General features: G+C 39.4%; 1 protein-coding gene across 4 annotated transcripts in view; it reads right to left on the bottom strand.

Annotated features, from left to right (window-relative positions):
• The window catches only part of COL14A1 (collagen type XIV alpha 1 chain), a 123,754-nt gene that overhangs the window by 65,749 nt on the left and 37,833 nt on the right, over positions 1-20,172 (bottom strand). For all 4 annotated transcript variants that reach the window (XM_080378343.1, XM_080378342.1, XM_080378344.1 and 1 more), the window contains 9 exons: positions 19,140-19,304; positions 18,592-18,753; positions 16,981-17,132; positions 15,860-15,989; positions 10,383-10,528; positions 8,932-9,061; positions 5,592-5,731; positions 2,759-2,885; positions 1,580-1,719 (listed from right to left, as the gene is read on the bottom strand). In XM_080378343.1, coding sequence (XP_080234469.1) covers positions 1,580-1,719; positions 2,759-2,885; positions 5,592-5,731; positions 8,932-9,061; positions 10,383-10,528; positions 15,860-15,989; positions 16,981-17,132; positions 18,592-18,753; positions 19,140-19,304 — 1,292 coding nt within the window. The remainder of the gene's footprint in view (positions 1-1,579; positions 1,720-2,758; positions 2,886-5,591; positions 5,732-8,931; positions 9,062-10,382; positions 10,529-15,859; positions 15,990-16,980; positions 17,133-18,591; positions 18,754-19,139; positions 19,305-20,172) is intronic.

Consider the following 20,172-nt stretch of genomic DNA (forward strand, 5'->3'; position numbering starts at 1 on the left):
GTTAATGCCCCACTAAATGCTCCTCACCCATCAGCAGTGTGGGTGAAGCCGAGAGGTGTGTAATTCTCACCACCACCCCCTGACCCCACTCAGCTAATTGGCAAGTTGGGTCTTGGGAGAAAGACAGAGGGAGTGCATGTCATTTCTCTGCATGACTGATCGCTTAGCTGGGAAAGAAGCTTAAAGAGGCAATAGCCTGGAGGTATTGTGCTATCCTAGGCCTGACCCCATTAGAGAGGTCATGCAAGGAGAACAAGAAAGCAGCTTGGGTATTTTTAATATTTTGATGTACTAAAGTATTAGGGCCTCCAGCAGTTCTTAATGAATACAACAAACAAGTGGAACCTTAACAGTTCAAATATTTCTTGATCATTTATTCTCACACTCAAAGAACACAGCATAAATCTCACTTAAAAATGCATATGGCTTAAAGTGATTCACTGACAGCTACTTGGTGGAACTTAAACAGAAACAATTCATCTACTGCAGGAGAAAATGCTAGGGGATGACCTGTGTCCACTCACTCATCTGCCAGCTCCTTGTTTTCCCAGCTCACTCCTGTAATTTCTTTCTTTCTTGCATGACTACCTCTCACTAGGTGAAAGGGGGAAAGAATCAGGCTAAATTTACAGAAAAAATGCCGCATAACCTAAGCTGCAATGACTGCTTTGTGCGCTAATGGATGACAAAAAGATGCATGAAACCTCAGGCCAGGTGCAAAATGTCATCTTCCCCACTGAGTTCTGTATCCAGATAAACAGTTTGCAGATGTGGCCTCTCCTCACAGTGCTGATGCCAAGAAAGCAAGATGTTTGAGAGAGTCATTAAAGACTGAGGAGTACAAAAGAAGCCAAAATAATGAGTAAATAAAGAAAGAAAGGGAAAAGGAAATGAGACAGACTACGAAAGATGAAAGTTTGGGAAAGGGAGAGAAAGTGTCTGTCTTATTCTACTTGGAAAAAGAGAATAGAACAGGAAAATGAGAAAAAAAAAAAAAAGAAAAATCATTTAAAAATTCAGACTGATGAAAATGGCATTGTGGTGAAAACGCGTAAGGGCCTAGAGCAAAAAATACAGCATGAGGTGGGAGAAAAGACAAAGAACCATAGAGAGGAATAAAGGAACAATATAATAAATTGGCTATGTGTAAATTCTTCCCTTTGCAACATTATGTAATTAAGGCTTCGCAGGCATGTTTACTGTGGCCAGCACATTAGGCAAATGTGGATCAATCTTTATGTGACAATATAGCTGCTCTGCAGCTAACGTCGTCTTCACAGCAAAGTGAAGGTCACGAACCTCTAAAAATTGAAGTGGCATCAAAAGCAATGCTAGTTCTACAGCAGTTGGCACATTACAGATTAGATTGATTATTCACAAAAGAACTCTTCTCTCCCCACGTCCTCTTCAAAAAGAAACTGGAATATTGGTTTGAGTTTGCTTTAGAGAGCTTTGCAGTGGAGTAGATTTTTCTGTAAGCCAATTAGCCATATTTAATTGGTAAAAGTTGTGACATAGGTGTCTTCAGAATGGAATTCTCTCTTCCATTTCATACCCTCAGGAAGTCAAGGCAACTCACCTCTTCAGATTCCCCCCCTTCCAAAGGAATCCATGCCAATCTGTAAAAAGCAATATCTGATGAGGTGGGCTTCCAGCTGACCCTAAAACTATCTCTCGATGCTTCATCAATTTCCAGATGCTGGGGAGCTGGAACTCTTTCTGCAAAATTTTATGCAAAGAAAAGTGAGAGTAAATTATTCTCTGCTACTTGCATAGATGGCAATCTCAAGCATGTACGATTTTACTTGCAGTTTGTCACAAAGGGTATAACATGGGAGGTAGATAACAAAGGCACTATAGAATTCTTTGCACACTTATTTGTACTTAGGGAAGGGGGTTTGTAGTGGGGGAGGGGAATATGCACAATACATGCTCTTTATCTGCTCTAACTGGACAAGAGTCTTTGCCTGCTCTCCAATGAAGGAGCTCCATGCAACCCTCCGGTCCCCCTCCTTTGCTCAGAGCTCTGTGCACCATGCTCTTTTCTTTTCCACTACCTCAAAGCAAATTCCCAATCTCTTGGGAGATTTCCAGAGATTCTATGTGCATTTCCATTTGCAGCTTACACATATCAACCTCTTGTTCCATACATGCGTGTTCTCCCTCTTCCACCTCATGTTTCTCTTCTCTCAAAGTCCTTCTCTTCCCATTGTTGTGTTAGAAAACATTAATAAGTGTCATCAGTTATTAGTGCAGAACTACAGTTACAGTTCTGCACAACTATAACAGTGCTAAACGACTACAGAAGCCTTAAATGTCTTTTGGTGTTCCAGTTTCTCTGTATGTATATAAGGTTCTACACTTTATTGCCTAGATAGTTCACTGGGTTAAATGTATGACTCAAAACTGATCACACTTCAGCTGGAGAGACAAATGCCATCACATGGAATGATGCTTCAGAAAGCTGGGAAGACAAATGCTTTCTACCTAATCACAATAAAAGATGTGGAAAGACTTAATGAACCTTATCCACACAAATGTTTTCATTATGTCAAAAGGCTACTCCCATGAACGAGGATGCACTTGGCCCCATAATAAAGGAGAAAAGAAGCTGAAAACTCAATGAAAATAACAGAAAGCATTCCATATATCTGAATTCAGTCACAGACACTTGCTGTTACTGGTCTTACTTTCCAGTAAAGTAAAGAGAGTATAAAAATTCTTCTTGGAAACCCTTCAAAAGTTCAGCAATACTCACTTGTGGTAAAGCTGCCAGTAAGTGGTTCAGATTGTCCTTCATCATACAGGGAGAAAATAGCAACAGTATACTCTGTAAGGGATGCCAGATTTTTTAGAGTATGGGTTGAAACATGACCAACCTCCTCCTAGAGAAAGCATAATTTGCAATAGATATTGATCACACGCTTTACATTATCAGTGTCTGAAGTTCTGCTGGGTAATAATGACACAGAAAGAGAATGTCATGTAATTAGTAAAGAAATTCTGTGAAACTATGAACAAGTGTAATTTTGGGGCCATAAAAGCTGATAAAATCACTTAAGATAGACAAACTAGAGAAAAAGAAAATTTTGTTTACAACAAACTAGGGAAAAGGAGAATTCAGCCTTAGTAAGCCTCCAGGCTAGGAGCAAGGGGAGGAGTTCACTGCAGCTAAACCTATAATGTGGCCTAAAGGGACCAGGGGTGGAGATTGTAATGGAAATACCTTTAAATGGTTGTAACCCATGATCTGAGTTTCATGTTATAGGAATGATATAGCAGCAACCACCTGAACCAGTGGACAGGCCTTACAAGAAGCAGCGCAAGTGCAGCAGTGACCTGACCTGAGCTGGCTTTGGTGCCCAGTAACTCCACACAACACACCACCTCTCCTGTCCTGAGTCACCACCATAACAGATGGAGCCCAAAGTCATGGACTAAATGAACTCCATGGCCATTCTGTGGTCATTTTACAGACATTTTACAGGGGTCGTCCATAGATTAAGGGAATTGTATCTGTGTATTATATCAAAGGATGGGAAAGGGAGTGGTGGGTAATGAGGATGCAATGGATAGTGTGGGAGCTGAGCATGATGTAAATGGTATGGAGTAAGGCGTGGAGAATGTGCTGGTTTTGGATGGGGTAGAGGTAATTTTCTTCACAGTACCTAATATGGGGCTCTGTTTTGGATTTGTGCTCAAAACAGTGTTGATGATACAGGGATGTTTTCATTATTGCTGAGCAAGGCCTTTTCTGCTTCTCATCCCACCGCACCAGCGAGGAGGCTGGGTCTGCACAAGAAGCTGGGAGGGGGCACAGCCAGGACAGCTGACCAAAGGGATATTCCATACCGTATGTTGTTATGCTCAGCATATAAAGCTGCGGGAAGGAGGAGGCAGCAGATGGAAAATTTGGAGTGATGGGATTGTCTTCTCAAGTAACTTTTATGCATGACCGAGCCCTGCTTTCCTGGAGATGTCTGAACACCTGCCTGCCCATAGGAAGCGGTGAATCAATTCATTGCTTTTCTGTGCTTGCGCACGCAGCTTTTGTTTTACCCTATTAAACTGTGTTTACCTCAACCCATAAGTTTTCTCACTTTTACCCTTCTGATTCTCTCCCCCGTTCCCCCAGGGGCAAGTGAGCAAGTGGCTGCGTGGGGTTTAGTTGCTGGCTGGGGATAAACCATAATGCTAACTCATTAGCTAACATATCAGCACTGTGTGTTCAGGAACCCTGAAGGGGAAGGAACTTTCTGGGCAGTTGAATCCAGTCCCTTCTCATGGATAATCATTGCAGAGACCATTATGTTTAACATCTGTCAAGAGACTAAATGACAGTTTCATCTGGTCTCTATCCAGGCTGCAGTTAATATGACTTTGCTGGGGATATAAAACTGGAAGCTGTATAAACTGACAGTTTAGCACTCCAATTATTCAGTGTCACACTAGCTTGGCACCACAGGGGAAATGCTACGAATACAGAGCAAACAAAAAAATGCCATCTTCTCTTTGAACAGACATAAAGGAAAAGTTGAGAGGTAGATAAAAACCTGCTGAATGTTCACTTACACTATAAAGTATATTAGCACAAGCCTGAGATGTTCAAATACCATTGTGATGAGTACAGACACATGTATTATCTATATTAAGGGTAATACATAGGAAGAGGTCAAGTGATTTCTAATTTAAATTTTAAGGCACCTAGCAGAAAGAAAAGACACAGAACTTTGGGCAGGTATGCACTTTTCTAAACTTGGGAAGAGTTTCTTCAGGTTTAATAGAGATATTCCATCTTGTACGGATGAAAGACCAGATATGTCCCAGAAGAAACATACTTACACATAAAAACTATTAAAGACTTTTTTGGAGAGCTAAGTTATCCATGAAAACTTATTCTGTAAGGGATCTGGACTGTTTTAATAATTGGACCTGTTTGTGCAATTATTTTTTTAAAACCTCTTCTGTATTTTTTTCAGATTTCTGTATTAATATCATTCTGTCCCCTTTTTCATTCTATCAGAGAATTCAGGCTGCTAAAAATTATTCTAAAGCACCTTTAGTAACAAGGCATAACTAAATATTGCGTAAGTAAATTATTAAATGCCAGAGTAAGTTAGAACATCTTGGTATCACCTTATCACTCTGTTCAAGCCAAATCCTATTTTCAGGAAAAGACTTTTTGATATATAATTAAAGCAATAAATGTTAAGAAAATGTGGTGAAGTCATCAGATAGTCTTTTTGAATGAGCTTGAGTCTATGACATATGATTTATCAAAAGCCTCTTTATCTAGACTGAATCAAGAAGAAGTATTCCCACACCATGCATTTAATCAAGATCCTGCACCTACAAAATGTTGTTCACTTGAGTAGTTTCCTTCAGATTATGTATGCCAGCAATGACTGTTCTGATATGTAAGAAGTTCAGAGTACTGGTTCCCCCACCCCGAACATATGGTCCACTTCAAATGTGTACCAAACACTAGAGCAAACTCTTACCTGCACGAATAATTATTATTACACATAATAATTACAGAAGTTTGGGGGGGTCCAAGACTGATTAATGGAAGAGAGATCCTAATGATTTACCTCATTGGTTTCTGTTCCATCTGTTTTAACATACATGATGCGATAGCCATTTACATTTTTGGAAGCAGGATCCCATGTTAGCTTAGCACTACTGTGTCCAACATCAGAAAATTTCAAGTTTGCTGGTGGACTTAGAGGCACTTGAAAAGAAAAGAAATAAAACCATGAAAGTGATTCCAGGTTTTAGCTCTGAACTTATTCATGTCTTGAAAATAAACACCACGTTTTCCTTTCAAAAATTTATGGAGCTACACAATACTTAAAGCCAGGTAAAATGGCTTAGCTCTTTGCTGAAACATGCTAAGTGCATCTAAACTAATACAGAAAAAGGAAGAAATTACATTATTGTTCATCACAGACATCATAGCAAGATCTAGCCTACACAATACCTGCAATAAACTTGTGTTTGTATTTGTGAATTAATTTAATTCAATTACATCTTCAGCCTATATGCATTTGTTTTCCATGAGTACCCAGCAGAAGTATTTAATGACGAGCATTTTGGCAAAAAAAAACCCTTTCTGAATCCTAAAAGTCCCTGACATAAAGGTGAGTTTGTCCAAAATGCATAACTAGCTCAGAAGACCTTCAAAGATGCTGTCTTTTTTACCTCTCCTTAACTTTGCCTCTTTCATTACAGAAAGAAACCCTTTCCCAACAGCAACACTGGTTAAAGGCATATTTATATACTATATATTCTTTAACTGCCATAAGCTGAAGGAAAACGAGGTCATGCAAGAGTGAGTCTGAGATTGCATCCACTTTTCTGTCGCACCAGGGAAAGTGATTTGTGCTGTCTGTTACTCTCAGCAGTAGGTTCTACCTTAACCCAACATCTGCTGATTTTCTCTGAATTGTGAAACCTTTCTGTCCATCCTGCCTTCACACACACACTCCTCACCAATCCATGTGGACACGTAAATATCAGCACTTCGGAAGCTGTTTCCCTCACACAAGAACACATGGGAAAAAGCAGCAGATAAAAAAACCAAAACCCTTCTTTATGTGGGATTTTTAGCCAGGCCATATATTGGCTCAGAATCTGCAAACAAACACCTAACCAGCTTAGGAACAGCCAAGTCAGCTTGGCTATGAGAAGAGAGAAGACAGGAACACGTTGGAATTGCATTAGATGGGTTTGCCACACTTTCTGGCATTCAGTATATTCCTCTGAGTCTAGTGAAGAGAGTATCACGTGCTGGCTCTCCTTTCTACTTTCTGTCAGTCATGGAATGTACTTCATTTCACCGTCCAGGCCATACCACAGAATGCTTCAGTCCCAGTCCTTTCCTTTTGGAACCAACCTCCTGACAATGTTGCTCTCAACCAGACAGGCAGTTACGTGATATTTACAGTGAGTCTTAGATAAATACTGGCACCAGAAAGAAACACCACCTCAGAATGAGCTTGCTGGTCATGCCTCTGTTTGGCACAGAGAAAGGTTTTCCTACAGTAACCAAGATGACACAATGTGTAGAATCTATCATTTACTAAATACAGGATATCAGATACTACACCTAACGCTACAACAAATCAAGCAGATCACTCTTCAGGCAGATATATGCTCCAGGAAGAAAATGCTAAGTAGCCTGTTCATTAGTTTGGAGCCAGAAACTATCACAATTAAAAAAAAAAAAAAAAAAAAAACAAAAAAACAAACAAAACCACCAAACAACTTAAGTAAAAAAAAAAAATAGCTTAAATCTGAATCCAGACAGGAAATATATTACTGTTGAACACTGACCATGTGGGACAGGTGTGGTCACCAAGAGGTTTCTTTCCTCCCAGAATGACCCACTAGAAGAGGGCTAATTTGAATAGCTGCATATGGAAGGGTAGGATCAATCTTCTCTCATATTACAGTGCTAAAGACCAGTCAGAGTTGGCTGCATTGAGTCTCCCTAAAAATAAATGAAGGCTGTAGCGCAGTTAGTTTTTTGTTTTTTTTCTGGTCAGGTAACAGCAGTGATGATGGGCTGACTAACGTATGTTACTAGCTTCTGTGGTCTAAGTCTGCGGTCATGAATCTTCAGCTTGTATCTGTATCTGGAATTTGCATGCAATCTTCCACCCAATGTGTTAGCCAGGTTTAGGGCTGTGTAGCCTCCAAGATCATATGACATGAAGTGAATTCAGGCTGGCACAGTCATAAACTACGTAAACTACTGTTTAGGATAAATGAAAACCAGATATTGGGCAGATATTGACCAAAAAAAAGAAAGGGGGGGGGGGGGGGGGGGGGCAAGAAGTGAAACACAAAGAGAGCGAGAAAGGAACAGAAGGACAAAGAGCCAAAGATTTTATTCTCCAAGTATTAAGAATCTTCTGCACTCACCTCAAGTTCACAAACAAGCCCAGGTTGCAGTAGTTCACTATTGGCCCTTGTCTGTCTACAACTGTCTTCTCAGAGTGACCCAGTTCAAACAACATTCCTAGAGCTTCTTCCACCACTACTTGCTGACCTTACAAGCAACTGCTCTGGCCCTTCTTTTTCTTAGCACTTGCATGCCTCAACTTCTCTCACCTATAAAATGTAAGTCACTTTCACGCTGTCTTACTCATGCCAGGAACATAGAACAAGAGGAAGCAATCACTCCACTGCTGGGAGAAATAGAGATGTCACTGAATGCAGTCCCAGAAATAACCCGGCAGCACAATCACTTATTTTCAATTCCTTTGTCTTCCAAATGCTGAGGCTATTTAGAGAGCTGACATATAGTGCTGTGCACAGTTAGCAGAGGACAGAATTTAGCTGGCAAAATTCTTGCTGCTTATGAAAAACACACCATCTATCATTATCATGAGTGCACATTCCAACCCTTCGTTTACCAGATGTTAGGGAGCAGGGGTTGGACAGAAATCTTCTCTTTGCTTCTTTTCCATCTGTACAACTACCGTGCCAGAGGAATGAACTTCATCTGAGCAGGCTCCCTGACACACCTGGTTCTCTGGCTACTGGAGGCTAAACAGAGCAGTCTCAATTTAGCTCTATGTGGTGACCTTCGTTCACCTTCAGCAAGTTCAGAAAACCTTCAGTAGTTCTACTACTATGGATATATAGTGGTACCTAGTACCACTACCAACAGGGATATCCATAGTACCACTACCAACAGGAGAGAAGAGTTCACAATCCTGTTCCAAAACCAAGATGTTTTGTAGAAACTCACATCCTCAGCCTCTATAAATTAAGCATTCACACTGAGAAACTTAAGTACAGTTAAGGCTTTGCCCTATGGACTGTTCAAATCAGATTTTAAAATCAGATGTTTGCTCTAATCTGTGCAAAGACCATTCTGAAGTTTTATTAACACTGAAGTGAATATAGATATGTGCTACCTACATGTAGTTTCTTGTCCTGTAAGGGGATCACTAGCTTCTTCTCCAAACATGGCATAAACCGTCACGGTATATTCTGTATTTGGCAGTAGTCCATCCAGTTCAAGATCTGTTGAGGCCTCCCCAATTTTTATCTAAACACACCACAAATAATAAAAAACCCACATTATTTCTGAATTAGCTCATGATGGGGAGGATAATATTTACACACTTGAAATTAGATATGTGATCAAATGCTCTGCTGAGCATTTGTCTGATACTGTGCCGGTGGTACCTGGCCCCAGATGTTGGGATTTTGCACAATAATCAAAATAACAAAATTGTCCAATAGCAAAAAGCCAACATACAGGTAAAAGGACTTTAAACGTAACTGGTCACATTAACGATGGCAAAACAGTGCTCTCTAGAACATGCAGCTACTAAGACCTTTTCGTTCCCAGCTACATCTTGTTTCATCTTTGATCACAGGACTGAAATTTCATAGGAGGAATTGATTTCTGTGCACATTGAGGCTCAGTTTTGTATCATTTTCCTCCTCTACTTTTCACTGAGAGTCACATTAACACAGACTGATTTATCCACTGCAAAAAAGTCTTTCTCTGGGGTAAGGCTCAGCCCTCCTGAATCAGCTAATTTTCAGGGAGGCCCCATTTTTAACAGAATTAAGTGCTCACAGCCACTCATTTAGCAGAGAGCACAAGTCTATACGAGCTTTCAGTAGCTTCCTACACTCTCCACAAGTTCACATGCCCCTGCATGCTTTTTAGTGTTCTTGCTTGAACAGAGATGTTGTACATAATCTTAATTATGCATATAGAAACTTGAGCACAAACTTTTAAATCCTAGCCCAGAAGTTCCATTAGAACTATGCTAGCAACTTTAGAAAAGTCTACTGGGTTTACTATTTTAGTGACAGGGGACTGGAGTTTACCTTGTCCCACCTACTTTTCCTTCTAAAAATATTTCTAAAAACTCTTTTGATGGAAGTTAGTATTTTTATATTTTAAAATAAACATTGAACAGAACTAAAAGAAAACCAATAAAGGTCACACCTGCAAATTTTATTTACTTTTAAAGGTCCTGATGTGAACAAAGGCTAAACTTCATATTCTTCTGATAACAGACTTAGAAAATAAGTTAGTTTTACTTTATTTTTTTCTTCCTTTGAGTGCTACTTTTATATGATGATACAGTATCAGCTCATATATAATTTCAAAAGTGTCACTCAAATTCAGCTGAAATTGTTGCATTTTTACGGCAATGACATAAAAATAATCAACTGATACTTGCACTTTATTCATAGTCTGAAACACATACAGTACCTAAGGCAGTCATGGAAGAAAAACCCAAAGTATTTGCTGATCAAGTTGAAGGTTAAAGGTGATGTACTAGTTTATTCTTTTAAAGATTTATGTTTTGAATAAATTCTGTTCAAATGAAAGCACAATACATCACCTCCTTCTCATCTGCTGCCAATCCTTCCGTGAGGGGAGCATATAGGATCATGTAACCTGTGGCACCTGCTACTCCATTCCACTTTGCTCTCATGCTGCTCTGTGACACATCGTACAATTGCAGATCTGATGCCATTGGCAAGGCAACTACAGTGAAACAAGAGACAGACACTTCAGTGGTCTCACTTAAACAACCAGCTATTTTTCAAGCAGTTTATTTTACCCCAGGAAACACAAAGGAAGATAGCTATCGCCAGGCGTGGAAGTGCAGTCTGTATGCCACGACTATGAAGAGCTGATTAGTACATAAAAGAACGCAGAATTAGAGAAACAAGGAAATGATGACCTAACCAATTCTAAAGCAGAGCAGGGTTACCCCTTACCAAGCATTTCAACTCTTTGTCCTAAATGTCTTTGAACATTTCAAATGGGAGGATTTCTGTTCTTTAAGCATCAAATCATCTGTTCAGATCTCACCCTTCCCTGTCCCTGATCTCCAGGAGGATGGCCACTGGCTATGGAAGAATGGGCACAGTTCCTATTAGGAACAAGTAGCAGTCCCCAGAGGTGGCTCTTTCTGGCAATAGTTCCCAAGTCAGAGCATGGGAGCGACAGCCATGAGGTAGGACACCCTGGAGGAAACCCTGAATGAGCACAATGCACATGTCAAAATATTTTGACTACAAACTGTTGTGTATTTAAGGCCTGGACTGTCCAAACTGGCTCCCAGGCTTATGTCAGTAGGATTATGGAAACGAGGGCAAGATCATTCATTGCAAATCATGGTGAATGCTAACCTGGTGAGTACAACTAAGCAGGTTGAGTGAAATTCAAACATTATTATGAGGTTTACTTGTGAATTTAAGTCACTGATACAAGAACACAGCACCAGTCTGGGTTCCCGAATATTTCTTTGTATTTCTGTAACTCTTTAGAGTAGTATTTTGCACTTCTCTGATTGTTCTTACTTTTATGCTCTCTTGGAATAACATCCCAAGACCTCTCCAGTGCTGTTACATCATTGATGGAACCCACCAAAATATCCAGTCACTGGAGAGATATAGGGGAACTTTGGCTGCTTCTTTGGAACGTCTACACTGACAATAGTCCCTAAAATGACTCAAAAGAGTCTGAAAAAAAACAGAAGGCAATTAGTACTTGATATCAAACCTTTCTTATTAGCAACTCAGAAAGAATGTAATAGGCTGGATGTTAAGCCTCTACAAAGCTCTGCTTTGCATGTTTCTGAAGAATCTAATCTGCAAACACAGATTCAGCAACCAGTTCCAATTAGAATGTTAGCAATTCACGGTTTCCCTAATCTCCTTGCCCAAACAAAGTTTGCATCCTGTCTAGCTGACATCTCCAAGGAGTGGCATATCTATTACATAATGTTCAACAAGCTCTAACAGAACTCTCAACTTCCCATGTACTAAACGTGCCAGTCTGGTCCTTTCTTGTTCATTGAGGCTGTTCATTCAGTCTGTTGTTCAGGTCTGTAAAAGTGGGCAAAACTTCAAACCAGGTCTCTTTACATTTCCACTTCCAGGTTACCCATCTGTCTTCACTTCCAAACATTTTGAAGCCTGCCTCCATCCTATTTAAACCTTTGTTGATGTGTTGACTTATATTCCCATGAATTCTCAACAATTGCTCCCTATAATTGCTCTAATTATAGGGAGAAACTACCCACAAAAATTTTCAAATGTACTTCAGTGTCCTTCCTCGGAGCACCGCTCAGACCTCTGATACCTACAGAACAGAAGTACATGTTGAGATATTCTGAAGGCACTTTCTACCACATTGTCTCATTCCTAATCAAACTGCCCAAGGATCACAGACAAAGTACTCATCACCTGTCTTTTTCTTTCCTTTGAGTGTAAAAATATACAAGAAAAACATCCTCTAACTCTAACTTATTTTTTTTTTAACTCTCAACAGAAACTCTTAGATACTTTGGCAATATAAATAATAATTAACAAAGAGGTGACTGGAAATTAAGCAAGAGGTTTTCTACTGGAATCTTCAGCTGAAGAGCTCAGAATCTCAAATATAAATACCCTGTAGTTAATGTTGATTTGCTTCTTGGACAGTTACCACAGTATCCTAATACTCTGGTAACATAGGGATAAATTAAACCTACTAAAAAGCAACTGGAATAAATTAAAATTTGTAAAAATATATTTGCATCAAATTAAAATGTGAATGCATTTCATACTTATTTCAAGTTAGAAATTACTATTAAATCAGAAACCTATCTAATTATCTGTACGTTACACACATTGAATGTATCTATTTAGATTTCACATAGCTGTAGGCTATTTTCAATGTTCTGTATGAACAGATGTGACTGGTGGCTATTTTAATCTGTCAGTATCTCACACAAAGGCAGGAATTTAAACTGCAATTTTCCATAGTTCTCCGTTAGCACAGTAAAAAATACTTTCAAATTGCAGGTATTTTATTATGTGAAGTGATTAATACTTGCACATGTCAGACTATTACTTCCAACACACTATCAAAGACAGCTGTATAAAATGCTTGATGCTGCATGACCTTGGGGTGTGATCTGATCAGATCTCAGAAAGCCAGCAGGGTTGAGCTCCGTCAGAACTTGACTAGGTGACTTCAAAGGAATACCAGGTGCAATACAAAACAATCCTGTTGGCTTAGTACGTGACTGTTCTCTCTGTCTCAATACATTTAACAGGTCCTAACACTGTGTTATGGGGTATAACATGGCTAGAGATGACATTCTGGGAGACTTGAAACTAAAATAGTCTCAAGTAATTTTATATTAACCTGTTTTATTTTCTTTTCAGATTGGGAAGCACAAACACAGAATTCAAAGGACCATTGAGGATGCCAGGCACCTCTTGAGATCATCTAGTCCAGCTAACTTCCCTGTTCGGAGTCACCAGGAGCGGGTTGCTCAGAACCATGTCCAGTTGGGATTTAAATATCTCCAGATATGCAAACTCCACAGCCTCTCTGGACAACCTATTTCAGTGTTTGACCAAGATCACTATAAAATCACCTCTTCTGTTCATATTTAATTTCATAGTTTTTTTAATTTGTGCCCATTGGCTCTTGTCCTGTCAGTGGGCACCACTGACAAGAGTCTGGCTCCCTCTTCTTCATTCCCACCCATCTGGGGTTTTTGTATATTGATAAGATCACCCTAAGCCTTCTCTCCTCAAGGCTGAAGAGCCATAGCTGTCTCAGTCTCTCCTTCCATGAAAGATGCTCCAAGCCCTTAATCATCCTTATGGACTCACTCCAGTAAGTCCACATCTCTCTTGTATTGGGGAGCACAGCACAGGACCAAGCATCCAGGTGTGGTCTCATCAGTGTTGAGCAGAGGGCAAGAATAACCTCTCTCAACCTGCTGGCAATCCTTTTCTAACGCAATCCAGGAGGCTTTTGACCTTCTTTGTGACAAAGGTGCATTGCTGGTTCACGGTCAGCTCATTGTTTCCCAAAACCCCCAGGTCCTTCTCCACAAAGCTGCCTTCCAGATGGTCATCCCACAGTGTGTACTGATGCATTGGGTTATTGGTCTCCAGGGGCAGGGCTTTGCACTTCCCTTTGTTGAAATGCATGAGGTCAGACATGCCTTCCCCTTCATACACCCATGCTAACTAATTCCAATCACCTCCTTGTCCTTCATGTGTTTGGAAAAGGGTTTCAAGGATTAGTTGCTCCATCACCTTTCCAGGGATTGAGGTGACAATGCTCAGCCTGTAGTTTCCCAGATCCTGCTTCACAAAGGATTAACATTTGCTTTCTTCCAGTTTTCAGGAACTTATCCCAGTCACCATGACCTAGCAAGGATAACCAAGATAGTCCTCACAATGACATATGCCAGCTCCCTCAGCACTCACAGATGTAGTCCATCCAGTCCCGTGGACTTATGCGTGTCCAGTTTGCTTAAGTGCTCCCTATACTGGTACTCTTCAAATGAAAGTAAGTCTTCCTTTCTCCAGACTTTCCCACTGATCTCAGCGGTCTGGGATCTCTGAAGGCCATTTTAACCAGTAAAGATCAAATCACAGAAGGCACTGAGTACCTCAGTGTTTTCCACTTTGTCACAAGGTCCCCTTGTCCCATTCAGGAGTGGGCCCATGTTTTCCTTAGTCTTCCTTTTACTGTTTATTCACTTGTAGAGTTTGTTCTTATTGCTCTTCACATTTCTTGCCAGGTTCAGCTCCAGGTTGGCCTTTGCTTTCCTAAACTTAACTCTTCAAGATCAGACAGCAACTCTATATTTCTCCTGGGTCACCTGCCTCTTCTTCCATCTCTTATACACTTCCTTTTTATGTCTGAGTTCTGTTAGGATTTCCTTGCTTACCTATGCCAGCCTCCTGTCACCTTCGTTTTATTTCCTGCTTATCAATATGATCTTTCTTGAGCTTGCAGAATGTGATCTTTGGGTATCAAGATGTTATTCTGGATCCCCCTTCTCTCTCCAGGGCTATAACCCTTGGGATTCTTCCAACCACGTGTCTGATAAGACTGAAGACTGCTATCATGAAATCCAGAGTTGTGGTCGTGTTTTTTGCACTCCTCCTTCCTCTTAGAATCCTGAATTCCACCATCTCATGTTCACTGCAGCCAAAGCTACCTGTGACTTTAAACACCTGCCGTAAGTTCTTCCTTGGTTTTAAGTATCAGCTACAACAGAGCACCTTCTCTTGCTAGCTCCTTGATCACTTGTGTCAGGAAGTCATTGTCAAAGCACTGTAGAAATCTTCTAGATTGCTTGAACCCTGCTGTTTTGTTCTTCCAGCAGATACCAGCTATTTATTTATCACATATTGACTTCCTGGCTCCTAGTTTGAACTAAAAAGTTACTCTTTACTTTCATTCTTATAATAACTGTCATGTTTACTAAAAAAGTAACTCTATTTTGTATACAAATACATAAAATTGAAGTCATCAATAGCACATTGTCTCAGGTACTAGTACAGTTTTCATTACAGAACTCCAAACTGCAAATGTATTCATTCTAACAATATCCCAAGTCACCATTTTACAGACAGAAAATAACTGAATCGTTAAGGAAGGAACTTATAGAAGTTACCTTGAAATCTTTGGCACTGGTGGGAATCACATGCAGGTGTTTCTGGTCCCACCTAATCCTCCAGTCATGAGATCATCTTCAGCCACAAACCTAATTTATAAAGCTTGGCTCCACACCCAAAGTGTGGAAACATTCTAATTTAGGGTTCAATACAACTGACTTCAAAGTTCAGTCCAGAGATAAAACCTTTCTCAGTGTTTAAATATCCACAGAGCATTTGTATTTAGGAACGTAGCGCAGAATTAATTCAAAGATAAATGAATTTAAGGCAAATGCATTAAAAGAAGCTAAATTGGAAGAGACTCCCTTCTGTATTTCTTTTTCAGAAAGACTAATGCTTCCACAGTGTGATTAAATGCAGTCAAATCCATAACGAACACGGTAGGGATACTTACGTGTCGTTTCAGTTCCACGGAGGCCCTCACTAGCAGCATTCGAGTATATAGCAAATACAGCTATCTGGTATTCAGTTAAAGACATCAGGTTTTTCAGAACTGCTGTCGATAAGCTTCCATCTACCACAACCTGTTCAGAAGAAAATGCAGCTAAATACGCATAAAGCAAACTGACTATACTACCATCAAATCAACAGCTCCGCTTTCAGTCAATTTTTACACCAGCATCTAAGAATCAATGTACTGAAGTTCAATTCATAAATCATTTGCTTTTGCTACTTTATGTACAGTAATGTGTCTGAAAAAAGAACAGCAACATATATGTAATCAAAATGTTTAGCTGATACAGGCAGCCATTTACAACACAGGAATTGCTTAGATAAATAAAGGAATACAGCTTAAGAGTGTGTATTGGGCACTTTTGGATAGAACTACTGCATCATCATAAATATTCCTTTAGTATTACATATGTACACACACAGTACTTCAAATTGACATTAATACGTATCCATGCTAAACAAGTTTCTAGTACAAAAAGAAATAAAACATATCCTCAGTTAAATCCTTTGGCTCTTCTGCTTTTCCATTCAATTTTGTAAGTTGTCAGCTGAAGCCAAGCACTTGTTACACTGCATTTTTTCCTGCTCTAAAATGCCTGTCTTATTCAAATAAACACCTCTCTCCAAATTTTCAATGACCAGTTGTAGGTGTCCCAAAATATGCACTTGTATCATCTTCCTTTTATGCATTACTTTTTCTTAGAACTGAAAATCCAGCTTACCATCTGCGGCTACCTCTTCTGTTCTTGTGAACAGAATGGTGCAGGGGAAGTCTATAGAATTGGTTCAAGAAAGCATATGTGTAAGCAAAAATGCAGGCAGTTCACCCTCAAAAAGTGCTTATTGTTATAGAACAATTACTTTAAATTGCATGACAGAAAAGCAGCCTGGCTACTACCCAACCTTCACTACCATGCAATGTGACTATATCTCCTTTCTGTAGCGGGTTTCAGAGCCCAAATAGGGAATTTCAGGGTAGATTTAAATGAGACCATGGATTTGCTGCCTGGCTAGTTCTTGCTGTTGTATTAAAAAATTCTGGAAAGCTTCTCCTCCTGTTACCTCTTCTGGTTGTCCTCCTCGAGTGGGATAGTACACAACCCTGTATTTTTCCACTTTGCCTGGTGCATGGGTCCAGCTAACCCGGAATCCTCTAGCTGTTACCTCAGATGTGACCAAATCCGAAGGAGCCCCAAGTGAAGCAACAATTGTTCCTAGGTTAGAGACAACACAATTTTTTATTCACCTCTGCAAAATTGTAATTTTTTTGTTGTATTTGCTGAAGTTCCAAAGATCACTCCTCATCAGAAAATCAAATAATTGGCTACTGCACAGTTACTTAGGTCATCTTCAATGCAAACAAAGAACTAAGAATGAGTACAGTATTGCACACAGAGTTTTCACTGGGACTAAGCCTCCCTGGTCTTTCATAAACCTTTATATGACATAGACAAAAATACAAAACTAAGCCTTCCTGTCCTTCCTTCCATCATCCTTTCAAGTCCTTTCTTTCTGGGATTTTTTTTCAGGTTGCTTTCCTCCCAGTCAAGAAAAACATCCAAGTACATATACAGCTGTGACCTCCTGTGCTCCTCTGCAGGCTGGAAACAGCTATGTTGCCTGTCAGCAGCTTGAAGAGATGTAGTCAATGGTCATCTTCTCTGGCAATCACTCCTTTCCACAAAGATGTATCATCTCTCTATGGTTTTTCCATCCTCTCCCTCTTGATTTCCCATCTGATGCTTATTCCCCCTAAAAGACACAGCTAATATTCTGTATTTCTTCCAGTTTCCAGGTGAATAAAAGAGGGAAAAGGATGGAATGAAGCCTTAATAATACACACTTTTTCACTACACAGGTAGAAGAATGTGTGAGAGACAGCCTTCCTTATTGATATATATTACAAGCTTATTGAAAAATCACTCTGCATTTCTGTGATATTAAAGAATCACAAACCAAGCAATACAAACAAAATCCACTGAATCCTTTCCAAAAGAATCTCCTCAGGTAGGACTGTTTCTCTGGCAAATTGCAATGTTTTTTCACAGCCACTTCTTCTGTTCAGAAAAGCAAGAAAGTACTGTAGTCAGAGAAGGGGTTTTTTTATATAAGAAATTTTTTTTTTCACCACCACCTTCTCTTATGCTCTGAAATGTATATTTTTGTGTATTTAAGAAGAAAGAAAAAAAATATCTATCATCAGGGAGGACCAAAGCAATCTTAATAGTTTAAAAATTTGAAAACTTGCGAGGGAATAAAAACAGTAAGTTAGAAGATGGAAAGCACAGCACAATTGTAACAATTCCATGTGCAACTGTTAAAGTAATTCAACCCCAAACCTGTGTATTATAAAAAAAATTTCCTGACCCACCACTTGGAAACAGTTATAGCAGAATGAATGTATATCTTTGTATTTTTTGGTACTACCAAATACGTTAATATTTACCACTATCATAGATTAAGAGCAAAAGAACTAAGATATCAAAGCAGGAATAAAACATACCTAGTTAGGTAACTTCCCTGACAATGCACTTTCCTGTGAGCAGAAGAGTATGCAGCATGAGTCAAGTGCCAGAAGCCAGCTTAGAACTGCAGCTATTTGGAATAGGATTTGTAGGTCTAAGTTCATATTAAGTTCATATTAAGTTACATTACATCTTGCTTCTTATTCACCTTTGATTTCCTTGTCCTGTTCCTCTACTCGTGAGCACACTGTTCTGGTAAGACCTTCAACAATGGTGTGCATGAAGTTAAAGTCAGCAACGTTGTAGACATGTGTGCTGTCAGGTTCAGAGGCAATCTCTTTGAGTTCATTTATATCTGCATTCTTTACACCTTTCATTGAAAAGGAAAATACAGAAAATATTTGCAACAAAAAAGAAAAAAATCTTGTATACACAGGGATTGATAAAAATTACTAAAATCCAGTCCTATTTGTTTTAATGACCAACTACAGATTGCTCTGTTGTTAAGATATTACTTCAAGATGTTAATTTCTGCCACCATAACTGGCATTTTTTCAGCTGTCTCTTGCTTAATGTAGCATCCACGTATACTGCTAAATTCCAGTTACAGCAGGAATGAATTGGAAAACATATTAAAGACTTAAATTAACAGTGATACTTAGCAGATACAGACAGAAAGGAACACTTCCTTACTATAAAGGGCAACAGATACAAATACACCAGAGACTAATGGGATGCAATATGCAGAATACACACCAATAGCAAACAGCTCAATGCCAGCATCTCGTAGGTTTTTAGCAGGAGGGATAACATCATCTTGGGACTTCCCATCAGTGATCAGTATACCAATTTTAGATACTCCAGGTCTTGCACCTGCTTCAGGCTTAAAGCTGTTTTCCAATATATAAGTTAAGGCAAGTCCTAAAAAAGGCAACATTTTAAAAGACTTTAAGAGGGGAAAATGTGCATTAATTTTGCTAATATTGTAGTATTTGTCTTTCCACTCAATGTAAAAATCCTGCAAAATCTCATAATGAAGAATGTGTAAAAGAATTTATTTACTGAAAGATTAAACTCCAACAAGCAACCTAAACTACAGAGAAGGTGGCATTCATTTTTAGCAGCCTTTTGATCCACCCATGTATTTTAAACTGCTATGGAAAACTAAACTGATCTTCCCGTCAATGCATCGTCTTTTCTCTCTTACTTTACAGTTAGAACAGGAAGTCCCCTCTCCTTCTAACTGCATTACTTATATGAAAGCATGTGCTGGATAGCTTAGTAAATCCCCATACTGCATACAATCTTACTTTAATTTGTTTGTTTGTTTGTTTTTTCCAATTTACAAGCTCAAGAAAAGGTTAAATAAGGCTTAGGGAGAATCTGATTTTAATAACTGCTAATTATTTAAAGGGAAGGAAGAACAACAACTCCTCAGGACAAACTTACAAGTCACAATGGGATCCTATCTGAAAACTTTCTTCAGTGTCCCACAAGAAAGGTTACTAACTCACCTTCTTCTAGCATCCATATAAAATAATTGTGATAATTTACTACTTGCTACCTCACAGTAATTTCATTCCTAGAATCATAGCAGAGTCCATCTGTCCTTTGTCCCACTGCAATCACTCCTTCTACCAAAATAAAGGCTGCTGCAGAAGAGGAGAATCTTTCACATTCTTTCTCCCCTTCCCTCCCCACCAGAAAAAAAAAAAAAAGGGCAGGCGGCAATTTACTTAACGCGCTATGTCTGGGTCTTTGGATATATCATTCTGCTGGCAAGACAGCC

Source organism: Falco punctatus, assembly GCF_963210335.1.
Source record: "Falco punctatus genome assembly, chromosome: 3".
In the NCBI taxonomy this organism is placed as follows: Eukaryota; Metazoa; Chordata; class Aves; order Falconiformes; family Falconidae; genus Falco; species Falco punctatus.